The 19,448-nt window shown below is 32.6% G+C and overlaps 2 protein-coding genes across 2 annotated transcripts; one reads left to right on the top strand and one right to left on the bottom strand.

Moving 5' to 3' along the window:
- Positions 1-1,400: 1,400 nt before the first annotated feature.
- Positions 1,401-9,038, top strand: LOC138321045 (uncharacterized). The gene is made up of 6 exons (XM_069264442.1): positions 1,401-1,559; positions 2,469-2,577; positions 6,229-6,341; positions 6,716-6,788; positions 8,245-8,363; positions 8,928-9,038. Exons 1-6 carry the CDS (start codon positions 1,496-1,498, stop codon positions 8,936-8,938), a joined length of 489 nt encoding a protein of 162 aa, XP_069120543.1. The 5' UTR covers positions 1,401-1,495; the 3' UTR covers positions 8,939-9,038.
- A 5,891-nt stretch (positions 9,039-14,929) lies between these two features.
- Positions 14,930-19,294, bottom strand: LOC138321043 (galectin-3-binding protein B-like). The gene is made up of 6 exons (XM_069264440.1): positions 18,858-19,294; positions 17,995-18,133; positions 17,115-17,284; positions 16,662-16,761; positions 15,403-15,527; positions 14,930-15,182 (listed from the first exon to the last, which is right to left on the bottom strand). Exons 1-5 carry the CDS (start codon positions 19,087-19,089, stop codon positions 15,410-15,412), a joined length of 759 nt encoding a protein of 252 aa, XP_069120541.1. The 5' UTR covers positions 19,090-19,294; the 3' UTR covers positions 14,930-15,182; positions 15,403-15,409.
- Positions 19,295-19,448: the final 154 nt, after the last annotated feature.

Below are 19,448 nucleotides of genomic sequence, written 5' to 3'. Positions count from 1 at the left end.
AAATAAGAGCGGATAATGATTTTCCATAGTATTGCCTAAAAGAGAGTAACCAACTAAATAATTTTACATAGACCACAGTGTTAAACTTTGTTAAAGTTTTGTACTGTATTATTAAAACAAAGGAATATTAGTTAGCTATTGTGTTCTATAATTAAAGTCTAGGTTCTCATATAACACTAGATAGAAAAAAAGGTTTGGGTCCTTCTGCTCAAACTCCAACCAGGGTAGCTTTATTGAAATCAGGCGCATTTTGCACTAAAAAAATCCTGAAATTCTAATGTTTTTACCTATTCATTATCAAAATTGATATTTTGAACCGAAATCTCAATATGAATTTCCAAATTCATATCATGGTTATCTAGGAATAATTACCTGCCAGAAAACATTTTTACTTTTGAAATTTATGATTAGCCAGCCAATCAGCGGCCGGGTTAAAATTCTATCCTGGGCTCAATCTTGTATACACAGGGCCATTTCGAAGGTCTTTTTTTATTTAGTTGGTTGTTCCCTATAAAATAATTATATTGACATCCACAGTGCAGTGAAATGAGTACATACCATCAGACTGTGAAGCCAAGTTGTGACCTACAATTTCATTTCACATTTACAATGCTATTTCAGTTCATAAATTCTGTGTCTTAACTAATGTTAAGGCATCATTCACATTTGTCTGTCAATTTCAATCATTTTCAAACCTTTATTTATCAAACCTGACGGTTTTCAATAGATTTTTGAACTGTCGTACATAGCCTAAAATGTTCGCCTAATGATGGCAAATATAGACTTAATGCTAGATCGCGAACACTTAAATCCGCTAAATCTCGCTTTTATTTAGAACTTTGGACCGTGTTTTACCGTCTATATGGTATCTGACTTTGCCAAATATCAGTAGGATGCATTTGAAATCTATCATTGATTTCTCAATTTTTTGCTTAATAAAATCCTTCATTCGTTTCTAACGTAAATTAGAACCACTTACATTGCTCGACAACTGTTTAGTTTTTATTATAGGCAATATTCTCTACAAGTTGTAAGTATTTTTTCTAAAACGCAACGAGTTACAATTTTAACATTATATTTTCATTCATATACATGAATGTCTATTTGACCTTTAAGCTGCAATTATCTCTACAAATTGGATTTAAAGGTTACGTATCTGTCTCCCTTCAGATTTAAAATTATTCTTTGTAGAAAGATAATTTCTCCATCCAGTAATGGCCTGAAAATGTAGCGATACATATGGACACGAACATTAATTCGTTTAGTCATTATTTCTATATATGTTAATATATTCCCTACATATATACCCATCACGAAACTGTAATTATTGAAGTCAGTTTTGTAGGAGTCATTTTAAATAATTATAGTATTTTCGGGCCCATAATCGCCCATAAGAGCACTTTATAAGGACCAGTTTGTATGTTGCACTGCAGAACTTGCATCTTCATACCTTAAAGCTGTTGACATATATTCAGATAACGCAGGAGGATTGAACATGGCTGGGGTCTACACCTTCATCCTCGTCACATTGTCTGCCTATATGGTAGCAGCAAGGCCGGGTAAGTATATGAAAATACTTCAGTATTAGTGTCAATATCTGTATCGGTTAATGAATTCATAGACAAAAAACAGAAGAATTTTTTTCATAGACGCAAAGAATATCCGTCAGGAGTTTGTCTATGACTTCATAAACCTCAATGATATTGCGAATAATGCTTACCATTGCATTTAAATAAATTAATTTGATTCTAATTAGGTATTGATTTCCATGCTTTTGCTTACTTTTACAACAAATGATTCTTATATATCATACTGTAATATCAGTTGGCTTTGTTGATAACGAATAATTTATCAAAATAGGTTTTGTGTTGCCACTGCGTATTGAATGTTTTGATTGATTTTGAGATTTGATAAAGAAATATCTTTGATTAGTAGCTATTTATCCCATAGGTACAAAATATGATGGTTCCTTTAATGTAGAAGCAAATGTTCCACTCTTTAATGTGTTTTTTATTGACCGACAGGAAGATGTCGATTTGGCGGCCCTTCTCTAACATTATGTATGAAGTGTATTTGTAGTGATAGCTATGTCTTCTGCACACTATTTTGCATTAGGTCATGGCTATCTGGCTATGAACTAAGATGTTTCTCTGACTAAACATAAAAAGAATACAACATTGGGATGTTGCATAATTCTAAATTTCGAATGTTGGAATTATATTTCGTTGATTTGCAATCATATTTTAAAAGTAAAAAGAATGAATGGTATTTTGTAAGTATCAAATATTATGTTTTATTTCATTTGCTTAATATAGAATACAGTTCAATTTATACTCCAAAGTTCTAAAGATGAAACGTTTTAATATATTGAATCATAGAGGTATCTTTTGGTAAGACCATTTTTATGGCTCCGGATCTGCTGACTGATACATCAACATATATATTTCATTAAAATAAAAACATTTCAGGAGTTCGCCAGGTCGATGAGATGGAATGTCACATGACCGCTGGTGCGTGTATGACATTTATGATGAAAGCTGACCTAGAGAGCACTCAGGGTCAACTGGAGTTTTGCAGGTAAATACAGTTGTTTTAGGATTACCTATATAAATATGTTTTTAAGTTTCCTTTATAAAATTAGTTATTGCGCTTCGTACTTAAGATAATATAAGATTACAAATGAATGTTATTTTTTTAAAGTTCGCGAGCTTTGGCGAGGGAATATTAAAACATCGAGACGATTTAGATAAAATCTCATATGAAATTAACACAAATTTAAGATACTTTTTATAATGTTATTTCAACAACGTAGATCTTTGTATTGCGAAAATTAAGCGGTACAAATAGTTCAACCGATCTGTTTGGGGCGAACAATGCAAATTTCCGGAAAGAGCCTCAAGGTCCACTATTTTTTTCGTAAATAGTCTTCTTGTCATGTTCAGAGTACCTTATAGTGTATATAAGAGCACTTGTATCAATTAAAATGTCTTCTTATATGCTATATTTGTGATCCGCCATTTAAAGCAGCCATTTGCATTTACAACAATAGGCTCCTGCGCTATTCGCTGGTCCGATTTTGCCAAACAAACTGTTGAAGTACCTAGCATAGTCACTACTGAACACGATAGCATGCTTATTTGGTGCCATCAATGCAATTCACACGAGTTGTATGTCTTCTCCAGAAATATACATTTTTCTCTTATTTTACTGAAATTTACAAGCAGCTTCACAAATTACATATCCACAGTAAGTCTGACAGTTAGCCAGGGTACATACCAACAATTAATGAAGTTAGTTTTGTTCAATTGCAGCACAGTAAGGAGTTATAGGCTTGCAAAATATCACTGGTTAAAGCCTTTACATGAACCTTAAGGTGCCAAACCACCGATAATGGTTGCATTCTAATTAAGATTTTTCTTTAGAAACAAAATTTACTTACTTCACAATATTTCCATCATTGGCAAAATTTTATTCTTATTTCTCATTTGATTTCAGAAAAAAAAAATTATTACAAAAAAATATATATATTACCAAAAAAACTGTACTGTATTTGAAATGAATTACTGCATGATTGCACATACAATAAAGCACGGTGGGGAATTACGTGGTCTGTAGTTGGTGTGTTACACGAATCAAAATGGCGGCCGCCAGCAGTTTTGCCAGAAAAGGAGGTAAGTCACTGAAAATATCCTTTGTATCGGCATTTTATAGTGACGAGCATATGCTATACATAATTCTAGACAAACCGATACCTTAGTTGTGTTGCAATGCTCTTTACTTTTCTGTAACATTCTGACCAAAGTTTTGAATCGGAGCAATTTTGCTCGTAGTAGAATTGGTAGTATACACGAACATACATGATTTTCGTACGTTTTCTGTGTTTAGACGGAGCCATTCGCTGTAAATGTGATATTGTCTAAATGTTATAGTCTACATTCAATTGCACATATAACCTTTCTGACAGAAAACATCATGTTCATTGTTATTTCTTTGGTTTTGTAAAAGGATGAGTAAACACGTTTTTGATGAGTTGACACGAACTGCTACATATGTCCGTTACTTTAACTAAGCTGGCAAACAATGATATTGCAATAATTATGTTCAAGTATGCTTACATGATTAGCTTAATTATAACTTAGAATCAATCGCATGATGTAGTGTGTGGGCGGTTAAAATTTAACGGAATATGTTAACCGAGCTATCGTTCAATGGAATATCGTTCAATATCTATGACAACTGTTATAATATCCAGGACATTCACAACCTACTGCATCAAAGCCATGACTGCATATCATCTGGTTAAGGAAACAAACGGGAAGATTGGGGAATGTCATAACACTTTTTGTCGGTGTCCGTCCATTTCTAGAAGATCAATATAGATATATACGGTACCTAACACACACGTTTAATGTTTTTAAATGTTGGTAATGTTGAGATTTGTTTGTTAATCAGTTTTATAGATGAATATGTTATAGAATGAACCTACAACTTAGTCAAAGAAAGACATGGATGGTTTCTCGTAACCAATTTAGGCTGACATAATACTTACCATAACTTTATTCGTCCAAAGGGAAAATCACAAACAAGTTTATAAACAACAAACAAGTAATTTGTACAACATTTCAGAGACCGGAAGAAAACGCCTGTCAGAACGACGGAAAGCAGGAACGTTTAATGTGTTGCCATACAAAAAGATTCCTGTGTGTCAGATAGTTCAAGAATCAAGAATACTAACGGATTGAAATAGGACTGTACAGAAGAGTAGAAATAAAATTAATGAACACAACCCATGCTTCAATATGTATTTTGGTTGAGTATTTTAAAAACAGTAGTCTTAACATTAAACATACAAACGTAAATTATACTAGTTATCGATCATAATATCTTCCAAATATTAATTAGAGTCGGTTCCGTAGTGATTCTTTGTATCATATCGTTATGTTGATGTGCTGTATTTAAAGGCCAGATAATATACAAAATTTATAAAAATAAAAAAAATAAAAATAAAGGGAATATGGGCTACACCACACACAGTGTATTTCAAATTCGCGAAACTTGTAGGGAACGTCTTTTCTTTAGAACATGGAAACGCTTGTGAACACATGTACCGTGTCTAGTTTTTTTTATTAGAATTACGGTTATAACAAAGGAAAAACGTCTCGTCATTTTGCATAAAGAAATAATGATTGTGAATTAAGGAAAGACCCAATGCCATGACTATTTCCTTCAGAAATAAGACTTAAAAATCCCTCACTAAAAATTCCAAAGTTGTATAATCAAACACATATACATGTATGTGGAATAACACCAGAGATCCCTTGTATTTCAAAGAAATTAAGAAATAAATCACTAATTTGCTATATTCAACATTCTAAAAAGTGAAAGTAATTCATCAATATATTTACCAACGACAGTGCTTAAATTCTCTTGGACTGCAGTCACTGGAGATCAACATGATGTAAGCCAATAATGACTGTACGGCATATTTTACGGATTCCTGTTGTTTGGTATGGCATATTTGTCGTAAAAAAGCAACGTACATATTTGCCATTTTGACTGAAGCTGCACACGACGTCCATTTCCGGTCACTTGCGGAACTTCAAACGGGTATATCCTCTCACCTTCCAATGTTATGAGTTAAAGTTTAATCAATTAAATAAGTATAATATTCTTAATTCTAACTGGTATAAGTTAATTTCAAATACTTAAGGACACACTATCAATGTTTGCCAGATTAGTCAAATTGACGGAAATATGTAACAGTTCGTGTCAACTCATCAGTCCAAAACGGAACGTGTAAACTTACAAAACCAAAGAATTAAGCAATTAAGCATACTTACAAAACCAAAGAATTAACAATGAACATGATGTTATCTGCCAGAAAGGTTATATATATGCAATTGAATGTAGACTATAACATTTAGACAATATCACATTTACAGCGAATGGCTCCGTCTAAACACAGAAAACGTACGAAAAGCATGTATGTTCGTGTATACTACCAATTCTACTACGAGCAAAACTTTGGTCAAAATGTTGCAACACAACTAAGGTATCGGGTTGTCTAGAATTATGTATAGCATATGCTCGTCACTATAAAATGCCGATACAAAGGGTATTTGAATATATATATGTATGATTAAACATTGTCCAAATGATAAATATTGTTTATGCTCAGTCGGCGGTGGATCGTCTTTAATTGAAACCGATGTCCATATCTATATTTAGCACAGAGAAAGAAACATTCCTTGCGTGTGTGGATAATGTACCAGCCACGTGTTCAATGTACACAGACACTCTCAATGAGATGAGGAAGAGCGTGGATCAAATGTGCAGCGGAGGTAAGGCAAATATTCTTCTGTAAAAAAACTTCTGTCAAAATCATTCTAACACGGTTCATATCGATACATTAACATAGCATCAATCTTAATCGAAACAAACCTTTTCAATGTTAATTTCATTTTACTTTTAACCCAGATCAATATAACATATTTTGTAACAAGGCATATGATTGGCCGATGCATTTGTGTATTAACTCGTATGGGAAAATAATTCATCAATGAAAGTAAACTTACAAATGGATCGTAAATGGCATACATTTTAACAGAAGGCTTAGAATATATAACATATTTCAATATACCTCAAAAACACGAAATTTAACTGCATTATACATCTAGACCATCTTTTTCTAAGGTATAATAAACTTGTATTGCAGCCGTATGCAATAATGCCATAATGCCATGCATCAATATAATCCAAAGGATAAGAGGACCCTCGGAAGTGTGCAGGTATTTCAAAAATGAATAATGTTTATAACTTTCTTGAACCACTGATAGATACCTTCATAGTATAAACGCAAAATGATTTCACTTCGTTGCATACACATTTTTAAAAAAAAATATAATGAATGCATCTGAACTGTATTTTAACGGGTAGGTTCCCAATCTGAATATTACTCTCAACATTGTTAAGAAAAGCATCGAACCTTTCATCATAATAGTCCATACAAATTATCTAAACATTTGATTAATTTTAATGCGTTTAAAGCCATTTCAGACTTAAACAATACAATGCCTTGGCAAAATCAATGTACGGACCTTTCGAAATCGAAATATTCGAAATCACAGTATTTTAGAATATATATACTGCAGAATTTTTTACTGCTTTTTTATTCTAATTTTTTTCTTCAAATTTTGTAACACATTTGACATGACAAAAACATTTTCATTCTTCGCATACACCCACCTTATACATTGTGCTATCAAAATTAGAGAAAGACAAAACCAAACACCTCAAAAAGAAAAACAGAGAGAAAGAGAGAGAAGGAGATAAAATAAAAAAGAGAAAGGGGAGGGTAGACATAGAGGTGGTGTTCAGAGTGGTACGTAGTTATGTTTTTTTTTAACACATATATATATATTTTGTATCCTTTAGGGTACACGTAGTTTCAGTATCTAAACGTGGTCAAGGCCAAATGTTAACTACTGTATAGTTTATCAGTTTTGTGGATTTCGCGATTTCAGTTCAAAATAAGTTTTAAAGAAATAACATAAATTTAACGAAATAAATGTTTACACTTCGAACTTCCCCTAACACATATATGTCCAACGAAAGCAAGTAACTATCATCCCCGCGAAATTTACCGGTTATGCAATATATGTCATTATTTATTTCACATTATCCCATATCTAAGTCATGTGTTCTAGATAATTTTGAATCAGTTATGCACTAGCCATTGGACGGTTTTATTTCTCAATGAAGACATGGTATGTCTTGTTGTCATAGCTTCATATCAATCGCTGAACATAATTATTCATTTGTTTACTACTGTAAACCAACTTTCTATCGTGGCTACCAAATTCGCAATTTCCGTTTCACAAAATTTCGCGGAGATTAAGTTTTGCGGCTTTCAATTGAATGGAAATGTCTTTGAATGTAATGGTGCGAGACTTGTGGAAGATATTAATTTGCATAGATGCACTTTCGCGAATTCACCTTGATCGCAAAATTCACGAAAATAAATTGCACGCGAAAGAAATTGGTTTACAGTAATCAATAGCATGTTACCTATAATGATATTCAAGTTTGAGATGCTGTCTACGTGGAGAGGCCATGTTTTCATGTTTTGTATGCTTTTTAATGGCTACGTATTAGAAATCGATAATTTGCTATTATTCTTGTTATTCGTTGGTATTAGTCAGTTAATCTTGAAATGCATTAACAACCAATTGAAAACATTTGCAGCATAAAGGGTGACTTACTCAGCTGTGTGGATGTCATACCCGAAGTCTGTAAATACCAGGATTTGTACGTGGGTAGTGTTGGCTCACTATTGCCCATGATCAGAGAAACATCTTGTCCAGGTAAATATATTGCTGGTGTTTCGAACATTTAATAATTAAAGGATTTTAAATTGCAATTACTGGAGATAGGAAAGCAATCTGAGTGGCAGATCAAAATAATAGCGCCCGTAAGATTAAGTTATTCAATATAGTTAGTTAATTTCAATATTTTTTGTGTAATTTTGTTATCGTTGGTACAAAAAGTTCGAAGCGCTAACATATTTCATTATTACATGGTGCACTTAGAAATGAATTTAAAAAACTAAAAAATAAAACACAATGTTATTGTAGACCACTTCATTATCGCGTGCACTGCATTATTCGCGATATCATGAATTGGCGATCAAGGACTTTTAGTGTATTTACACTTTGTAAGAACGTTCTATAGAAATTATTCGCCAAACAAAAGTTTTGCCTTTGAGCCTTCTCTCGAAATTATGTGAAAACGTGTATCACGATCAAATAAAATTGTATTTATTTACCCATTGCAGAGACAAAATAGCAACGATGCTTCATATCTATAACGTTAATTATCCTTACTTGTATATACGATTTATAGCTAAGTTTTATATTTGTCATTTTCAGATGAACCTTGAGCAGCATTCCATGTGCCATTCCGACATTATAATAATTTCTTACCTGTATATTCTGCTTAAAAATGAATAAATTCTGCACGGTTTACGCTGGAAAAGTTTACACTTTTGTCTTTTTTTTCATTGACTATGACATCAGTTGTTCAACTATCCTTGGTTGACCTCCTTATGAATCTCGAACAGATTCGGACGATTGTCGGGAATAATTATACCATTCATCAGCAGATAATGTTAAATTTTATCGTAATCCTTGGCTACTTCTTTTGAAATTCCTTGCGTGAACATTGTTACCAACTTTTATTTAAAAAATCGTAAAGTTCCTAATAAACCAACTTTTATTTAAAAATCGTAAAGTTCCTAATAAAAAACAATGTGACTATTCCGTCTTTACCTATTGCAGAGTTAGTTCCCTTGAGGATAGGTTTCCATTGTGACGTCATTATTTTGAGGGCGCAATTAACGTCGTTTCTCCGAAAATATGACGTTACGCTCCCAAACACATGACGTCACAATCAATACCTACACAAACGGGCAGATGACTCTGTAATATGCAACAGAGTATAAGAAGCGTCCTTTCCTCCAATGAAGACAACAGCAAAAACGTGATACAATAACAATTTGGGTATAGTGCTATTTACCGTCGATATGTCCCACTTTGTGCTTGTGACATCACAAATATCACATTAAAATATTGCGTCACAATCAGGAATTTAGGACTAATTTATTGTAAATCATACTTTATCCACGCCATATTGGTATCTCGAAATCGACACACTAATGCATGCGCATGTTAGTAATTTGAAACTGAAATCTTGAAAATTAAAATTATGACCATACACTTATTTATGATATAACATAATGTGCTATACTGAAATATCATACCGTGTGGAAAGCGAATACGTGCATATCCACTGTGTAACCCTATTGACGACAATCATCTATAGACGTGTCAACATCAATCCGCCATCTTAAAATTTTAGAGTTATCCTCCCCTTGATCGGAGTAAAGACACTTCCGGTTTTCATTACGCAATATAGAAACAGCTTACAGCTACCTGCATTTTTGTGTAACTTTGAAACGATTTTTCCCTATTTGTGACACGTTTCTTTGCTGTGTTGTTGGTAATACTGTTTAGCTGCATATTTTCTTATATGTATGTGTTTTTTCTCGTAAATATTAGATAGTCTCCCCACTTTTTCGTTCATTTTTTAAGTGGGCGAGGCCGATATTAAAAGTTTTAGTGGAGGGTCAATTCGACTTCATGAGTCCTATCCTACGTCTTCCGTCTTTCTCGAGATGTATCATAATGGTGAAATTAACATGTGGTAATATATCCACTGATCACTGTTAGAAATCAACGTTAAAAATAACTCTGTGGTTTCACTAGCAACTTGAAATTTATGATGTCCCTCTGCAAACTGTTTTGGTCTATTGATCAGTGTAATGGTCACTGGTTTTTGTTATACATGTAGTGCAAGTTGATGGTTACATTTAAAAGTAATTCATAAGTGCATGATCACAAATACACTACAATTAATCAGCATTGTTACATTTACATACACATTGACTTCAAGTTGATATATTTTACAAGGTTTAACATCTGTAAAAAGTTTGTAAAAGTTAAATATAATTCAAAAACATATATTCCGAGCCCGTTGTGACTTTACACTGCAAATGCTCCACATCCAATATTTATAAAAACTGATTTCTATTTTGTTTGACACTCTTGTAAACAAAAAAATCCAATGAAGCAAATAGGTCGTCATTTTTTATCAAAGGGGGAAGTCAAATAAACCAAGGAGTAAACATATATTTTTGGTATGTTGTATTTATTTATTTTAAATATGTATATATACAAGCTGTTATCACTTATTTGTAGTATCTGATTGAACACGAATATATTAAGTCTTGTATATATCAATCACAAATAACAACATGAACTATATATTTTATGATGGGTACGAGTTCGCCAAATTCCATGGGTACGAGTTCGCCAAATTCCATGGGTACGGGTTAGCCATGATTGGGTGCGAGTTTTCCAAATGCGAGTACGAGTTTGTTTGGGTACGAAATTGAATGGGTAAGGGATTACCATAATTCGATCCAAATTAGTAACCAACAACTTATAACGCACTGTGGAAATGGACATGTACATATACCTTTCATTGATCATAGGCAATTAGTGACTATTATAATATAGGACTCTTTCATGTCATTTGGAATTATATTTACTCAAAACCTAATACAAGTTGTACATATCTTGTATGTGTCATCATTCAAACAAATGAAAACTGTGTGGTTGCTGTATTTGAAGTGGACACAGAGAGAATATACTGTAGATTAAGGATTGTTTTTTTCCATTATAAACAGCACCCTTCAATCCAAAAGTCTAAAAAGGATGACACTTGTGAATACATAGATTTCTATTCTGCATCCTAGACTCTGGAAATAAAACTGTTAAAACTTACCATCACTGTTTCGTCAATGTTTCTGCTACTTGGAATAGTCTGAATCAATTGTTTATGTAAAAACAAATCTTAAATGGATTATTTGACTTGTACTTTGAAAGGTTTGCTTTCTTCTGAAAGACTTGGTAAATGATGATAGTCTTTTCATTCCAATCAGAAATATTTAATGCCATATTATGATCCCTTTAGGTAGATAAATGTATTTATCATTATTTATATTCAAAATGAAATACACATGCACTCTTTACACATACTTCATAGCACTTTGTTGATTTATTTAGATATACATGTATCAATCCTGTATGTGCACATTGTTTCAAATAAAACCAATTTCAATTGACCTACATGTAAATCTTAAAAAGTTGATAAGCTGTCTAAATGAAGAGGAAGCTGAAAGAATGTACATGTTTGTACTTATGTGCGTTTGTTTATGTGAATTGTATTCCACCGCCTTCATGAAGAAGTTAAACCGTTATCTCTTTCATTTTATGTGGTTATATATTAGAGTAGATTGTCAGCAATTAAGCAAATTATTATTTATTTATTTTAAGCATTGATGTCACTATTTTTTAAATTTTATCGGGGTATGAAAAAAAATTTGTTTGCAAACTGTGTGAATCCGCGTAGTCTGTACCTACTTTTTTCATACTCCGATATAATTAAAAAAGTGACATCAATACTTATAATTAATTTTATACTCTACATTGTATATGATAAAATGAAGTATGTTTAAATGCAACATTATAGTGGTTTTTCGAGGGATTCTCTTTTCCGAATCAATACGCAACGTCAATGTATCTATTGTGACGTCACGATAACGTCGGGGTTTCGCGCCATTCTCGGATTTTTTTTCATAGTGGTATGCAAAAAAATACTGGCCAATCAGAAAGCCAGATTTGGTATGAAAATAAAGAAAAATTAATTATAGAACTTTGCTTAACCTGAACCTGAGTGTATTGTATTTATATCCAATAAATAAAAAATATATACATGTGTAGATAAGCCAGGTTTTCTTTCCAGTATTTTATATATATGATCTCCGACTCTGTGTTTCTGAAGTTTGAAGGTACCATTCTGGCAAAAATGTGATTAATGTATAGATGGATTTCTAGCATATTTACAATGTACTATGTTCTAAAAAGTAAAAAAACCAACTTTATTATATGCATTTTTACATCAATAGCTGCAGTATCATGCATCATCAAAGTATATTTGTATCACAGTATGGTTTGATGTATATGCATTTATTGTTTGTATATAGTTATCATCAAATTTTAGTGATTGATATGCATCTTAGGAGACTTTTTTTGTAAATTTCTTGTGAAATTACTGAGCTAGCAAACTGCCCAAACCAAAAGATAACTATCTTCATAATCTTGATATTTCCAATTATTTTTTCAAGCTGACAGAAATCGTGTGTATCTAGCCTCACTGCATTGTCTCTTTAATAAGGGATATGGCCATGACAGTGACACATAGGAAAATTGCCCCCCCTCCCCAAATAAAAAGAAGATTTATGCTATGTGTATTATGTAACGAACATCATAAATAATGATGATTGCATGATAATTTGAAGACATAATTGTTTGTTATTTGATTTGGAATACAGATGGAAAATACATTAGAAATTTATGAGAAAATGATTCTTTTAGGTCCACTTTCAGACATAATCTATGATCTTTTTCTAATCAGTGACATTTCCCCTCCCATTGCTTCCAGAAATGGTTAGTTATTTTTTAGGTTACTTTATAAGTGTCCAAGTCCCTGGTTTGAAGATTTTATTGCTGTCAGGTGGCTGTGACATTGTCTTAGGACTAGTATAAACCAAAGTCTTAGAAGTGAACATACATGTACATTGTAATAACCAAATATGCATTATATATACCAGGGATCAAATCTAAGTTTTGGGGAAAACTATGGTCCTTTTCGAAATTAGGAAAAGTTTGTAATAGCGGCATTATCGGATATTTGACCATTCTCATTTTGGTAGAAAAAATCATTTTGAAGTATTATAACACCAAGAATGTTATTGCAAGATTCAGTAAACAGATTTTTAAGCTCCATCATCATAGATACATGTATATGTAGTAGATGTATAATAAACATCAAGACATTTACAACCAAAGGCTTAAAATGTGATGAAAAATAAGACAAAGGGGGAATTTTGTCTCAAAAAGTGTTCAGTTTTAGCTTCAAATGGTATTTTTTTTATGTTTAGAAGGGAATTCAATCCTTGAGGGGAACTACCCATAAACGGTTCTAAATCATAGCTAAATTGATACCTGTATGTACATGTTATTGTTGTAAAAACGAAAACATACACTTTTGAATGTTGTATACATCTACATTTGTACATGTTGTGAGGTACATACATGTAGTAACATTCATTTAATTAAATATACTCTATAGGAATTTAGATTCAAGATTAAATATCTACATCAAGCATGTTTTCAGATGGTTTATTAGAAGACAAATTCAGTCTACAGGTTCATATTTGTAGTCTGTTCCAATATGGTTATGATAGTGGGAAATGTTTACATACATACAAAGTACATAACACAAATTAACAAAATGTCGTTACGGTGACATTAGATACTTTATTCAGTTCAAAAACATAAGTTTTGTTAATAATAATTAGCATAAGCATGGTATTTTATAGAATAGAGGGGTATTTTTATGTCGATACTGTAGGACGTATACAAATCGTGAGACGTCAAACTCCTTCGTGTGCTATGGTCGAAGACACAATATTTATTGATCTATTTCACTGAAAACGGCTACTTTTAAGTGTTAGAATTAAATCACAGATGCTTACAAACAAACAGGATATGTAGACGTTACATTTGTACATCTAATACAGCTGTCAAATCACCGTTAACTGTAATGTATCTACACGAAAGGTACATACATTATTATATTATGTATGTTACAGTGTAATACCGCCATTATCACGTTACCGGTGACTTTGAGTCGGTAGTTTTTGTAGTGAATATGACTTGACAGTTAACTATTTTCTTTTACGTGGTTTAACCAGCAGTTCAAGATCCAAACGTAACATACATGTACCTCTAAAATTTTGTAATTTAAGTGTTTTACGCGAAAGATCAGCTGACATCTACTACCATGCAATGTTCTGTCCATGTAAACCGGAAGTTGCTTTACTTACGGCGCCACTATCGCTTTACAAAGGGCGATAACTCAAAAAAAGTTATGTTGATACGTCTATAAGGTTACTGTCGTTGATGTGTAGCCAATGAAGCGTGAAGGTTATCTTTGTTATCGTACAGTGTAAGTATCTCTATACTGTTAACCAACTTTCTTTCGCGGCCATTAAACTTCGCGATTTCCATTACGCGAGTGTAAAGATTAAATGATGTTTCCTTTCAACGTTAGTGGTGTAGATATTAATTCGCGGAAATTAACTATCGCGAATTTAATGAGCTCGCGAAATTAGCGGAAGTAAATCACACACGAAAGAAAGTTGGTTTACAGTATAAGCAACCATAACAGATAATAAATCCGGAAGGTAAAAGAAACATTTTTATTCATCAGAGTGATTGTACAAAACTAAGCATTCATTTATATCGCAAGAAAATCTTCTAAAGTTAAAGTTTGCAGTGAGAGAAATGATCTATTGCATTTTCATTTCGTTTTGTTTCGTCATACGGGTTTAATCAGTACATAATATGATATGTATCTGATCAATGATATCGCTACTATTTATTTACTGTATAAGTTCTTGTTGCGCTAGAAATTGCACTCTTTCCTGCATTACATGTCTGAAATAAAAAAACAAAACATTGATAAAATAGTAATGATAATATAAAACACGGCAGAAATCACAAACAAATCTGTTTACATTTTGGAAATGCTTGGTATTATTGATTAATTAGTGAAGAACTATACAGTCATTTTGAGGTTGAACTATATTAATTTTTAATATTGTTACTTTTGTACAAAGTTACCATTCAATATGTAATAAACAACAACACACTGTACCTTCAGCCTAACATAGGTTTACGATGGTATTATATTGTTCGAATATTTGGGAGCCAATCGGCCCGTCAAAGCATGATAGCTGTACTTCATCCTCCAAACAATCTATAAACCATTTATAAGATGTCCTGAAGTATAGAAAATAGAATGGCAATTCAACAAGGAGTTTAACATTCAAAGGAGCCGTTATGACAGATTAAGAACACAAGTAAACATTCTTCAATGTCAAATGTCATAGATGTACTCAAAACATTACACTTTAAATCTGAAAATAGTATTGCTATTGTTTTGTAAGCAGATCAGTGACTAAAATCAACGATGTTCCTGTACAAACAATCCAAATTTAAAGAGTTGTTCCATTTTGGGTGTTCAGATCTGCCGAAGCACAGGGTTGGGACAGGCATGCTCTAAAGTTCCGGATTTATAAATTAATTTGTTCACATGTAGAAATAAATCTAAAGGCAACTAATTATGAAATATTAAAAAAATCTGATTCAGACACTGCGTAGAAGTTGTTAACAATTATCTACAAAAAGTGTTTCAATTTGTGAAGCGCTACGTTACTCAAAAGCAAAAATGCATAACGTCATCATCCATATACTGACGATGAAAAGTATATCTAATAGGTGTACATAATAGATAATACAAAATCATTTTTATATGCACTGGAAATTATTGAATGTTAGACTTTGGCTAAAACCTCAATTATCTCAATCATGGTGTGGTCATTACACGATGAAATTATATGGGCAGATTCACTGGGTGATATGCTGATTATAATCAGACATCATTAAGGCTTATTTGCGAACAATTTCACTGTTTAATATAGACTCCCAATCAGGTTCTAGAATATGTCTATGTCTCATGCACGTTTCTAGAACATTTTAGATTCTATGCAGAATAGAACAAAATTATTTGCATGCTCGCATCGATAGAATTGAACTTGCACATTCTCAGCATCACTGTCAGCATAACATGTGCATATTAAATTAGCCACCAGTCTCTAGAATACTATTATCATCACTAATATCTGTCTTGATATTTTTGTTCCAAGCTTCAAAGTGTGTGTTTGCGTAGGTGAGGTGAGGGTGTTTGTGTGGGGGTGGGGGATCTTGTATTAATATTCTGCTGAGAAAATCTTATCAATAACTTAGGGTTAATTAACTTAGGGTATGGTAGCCTGTCAAAGGTTTAAACAAAAGTAAGTTAATTTATAAAAACATTGCTGGTTATGAAAAAGAATTTATGGGTATCTGAAATACCTGCATCGATGTAAATCAATGGCTGAGTTTCGGTGACTGACCATGTTCAGTAGGTCAAAACAGTTCTGTACTTCCATTTCATCACACAGAGCTTCGTCATCTAACAAAAGAAAAAATATAACAAAGTTACAGTGGCTGATAACATAAACCCAATGGGACATACAGTTGATGACTGCTTCAGATACATGAAATAACACCATAACCTCAGTTGATTTTCAATTTTTTATCCCAGAATTGAATCTAAATACACCAACACCTTAAATGATTGTTTTAATTATTCATAGCACCAGTCATTGAAAAAGTCAATCTAATATTTATTTCCGCGGAAATATTACAAACGTACATATTTTAAATTTCACTTTCTCCGCTAAATTTTGATCCTAATTTAAATAATACGTTTACAGTAAAAGGTTAACGGTATAATGTTTCGTTAAGTTTTGAAAGGATACTTACCTTCTGATTGTTCACAAGAAACAGCTACATCCTGCCAGTGACGACAGGAATGTTCTCCCCACCCATCAAATCTACAGTCATCAAGTCTGCTCTCTGTGCCATCACAGACTAGGTTCGACAACCAAATATTGCCTTTACCAGGGGTGTAATATCGGATGTATGAACCCCCGCTATAATGAAACAGAGAGTAGTTTGTTTATGTATGATAGAACGATTTACACATACGTGATGGAAGTAGTAATATCAAGGAGAAAAGGGGCCATTCATTTTTACAAATATACATAAAGTACTGTCAACCTTGTCATAGCAGTCATCAGCATATATTACTTATCAACTTATGTATCTTCTCTTTAACGTTAACTGCATTTTTGAGAACTTTCTTATGAATAAATTGTCAGCAAATTTTAACAGACATATGTATGTAACAGAACATTTGAAGGACAGTGTATATATAGGCAATGCCTGGTGGATATTCCCTTTGACAATTCTGTCTTTGTCAATAAAATTGCTTTCAATTGAAATTGAATGATATCAATAAACACATATAGAATGACCAAACCAGTAAGTATAACACCAATATTTAAACGCGACGATAAGTTATAAGCATGACTATCAAACACGACAATGACTTTTATATAGTACTTATACTTAGACACATAAAACATAAAATACATTGTTATCAATAGAAAACGAATTCTGATTTATCAGAGTAAATATCAATTTAGAAAATTTGCAATTGGTAATTCTTGAAAACAAAACATCAACGTCCTTGCAGAGGTGTCGCTGAATAGTTATAAAATACTACATACAAGACTACGGAGTCATAATAAACATAGCATACCATTCATAACTGATAAATATTGAAAATGTTAAAATGTACCTGTAGCCAAGCTGCCTACAGGCTACACGTGCGTCATCCATGTTGAATCCGTCGTCACATATTGTTCCCCACTGACCTTCATGGAAGACTTCTAGTCTCCCCTCTAGCTCAGAAGGACCATCGACTAAGCGAAGTGCCCCTGTAGGTATAGGGAAAAGACATAACAAACGCTTGAATGCGATATGGGATATCATAATAAGTGTATGTATACCTCACATAGAGAAAATAACCAAATATATACACGAATAGAAATAAGTCACCACAAGCTGACGAATATATAATCAGAACGTAAAACTCATGTCAAAGTAATGTATCTAATTGTATGTAAATAAATTATAACATTATTCTAACTTATAAGATAATCGGATTATGAAAAAATACAAATTATTTAGCATCTCATGACTGATATCCAGGTGTGGCATATATAGAGCAAGACAACAAAGACAAAAAATATTATACCTGGGAGGCATATTTATTTTGCTGCTAAAATACACTTTAGGTATTTCTACAATGTAAATGAAAGGCCTTTTGTGATATAAACATTCTGGCATATACAAAATATATAACGTTATAGTTAGGTAAAAGTAAACCCATTTGATGTACAGTTATGAACTTAATAATTATGAAAAGTCCATGGGTTATATTTGTTGTATCCGTTTCACAACCAAGACCGTCTTTTCAACGAATTCCACACGTTTGATCGCGTAGTTTATCTTAAGCACTGTTGGCTTCTCATGTTAGAAACTATTATCGATGTGTTATGAACCTTAGAATAGTAAAAATTTAAAAAATTGAACGTGCCAGAAATCAATTGATATACACAACGTAAAACATTAGAAACCTCATATAGAGTTATATCCAACCTTCGTCTTGACGTTTGTGAGTTGATTTCGACGCTCTAAATAGCTTCCGCTTCAAAGTTCCAGTCTGTTTCCGGTCGACACTTACAACTTTCATTTCCGACAGAATGTCCAACATATTTAAACGTTTCCCTGTTTTCTGTACTCTATAGTTATCTGTGTTTACAGTCGTAAATAAAACACAAAATAACATCAATTCAAACAAAGTTAGTAAATCGAGTTTTCCTGTCTCCATGGCTACAAAACACAGCAGACAATGGTGATATCCCTAAGACAAACGTAAGCTGAGGGCCTTTGTTGGCCTTTTTTTTTACAAAAGAGATGTGGTAGTTTTTGAGCAGTTTTTCACTAGCATCCACCAAATTATAGTTGACATTTAACATATAATTATTCAAAATAACTATTACTACATTAGGAGACAGAAATCGAGATAATTACCGTGACATTTTGATTCATCACTTCAACTAAAACTCTTTAAATCCTTTTTAATGGTTTTGACATTAACAAGGGTAAACGGTCTCTAATTATAAATGTAACAGGGAATACAATCATTTTATGCTCTCATACGAGTCAGGGATTATTTGAAAATTAGCA

The sequence above is a fragment of the Argopecten irradians genome, chromosome 4 (assembly GCF_041381155.1).
Source record: "Argopecten irradians isolate NY chromosome 4, Ai_NY, whole genome shotgun sequence".
Lineage (NCBI taxonomy): Eukaryota > Metazoa > Mollusca > Bivalvia > Pectinida > Pectinidae > Argopecten > Argopecten irradians.
Note: the sequence above shows the minus strand (reverse complement) of the source record. Positions and strands in the feature narration are given on the sequence as shown.

Coding starts and splice junctions, on each gene's coding strand:
- LOC138321045 (XM_069264442.1), top strand. CDS start 1,496: ATGGCTGGGGTCTACACCTTCATCCTCGTCACATTGTCTGCCTATATG. Junction 2,578..6,228: donor GGTCAACTGGAGTTTTGCAG/GTAAATACAGTT, acceptor ATCTATATTTAG/CACAGAGAAAGAAACATTCC. Junction 6,789..8,244: donor GGACCCTCGGAAGTGTGCAG/GTATTTCAAAAA, acceptor AAACATTTGCAG/CATAAAGGGTGACTTACTCA.
- LOC138321043 (XM_069264440.1), bottom strand. CDS start 19,089: ATGGAGACAGGAAAACTCGATTTACTAACTTTGTTTGAATTGATGTTA. Junction 16,762..17,114: donor TTCTTGTGAACAATCAGAAG/GTAAGTATCCTT, acceptor TTCTTTTGTTAG/ATGACGAAGCTCTGTGTGAT. Junction 15,528..16,661: donor ATTGATTTACATCGATGCAG/GTATTTCAGATA, acceptor TCTATACTTCAG/GACATCTTATAAATGGTTTA.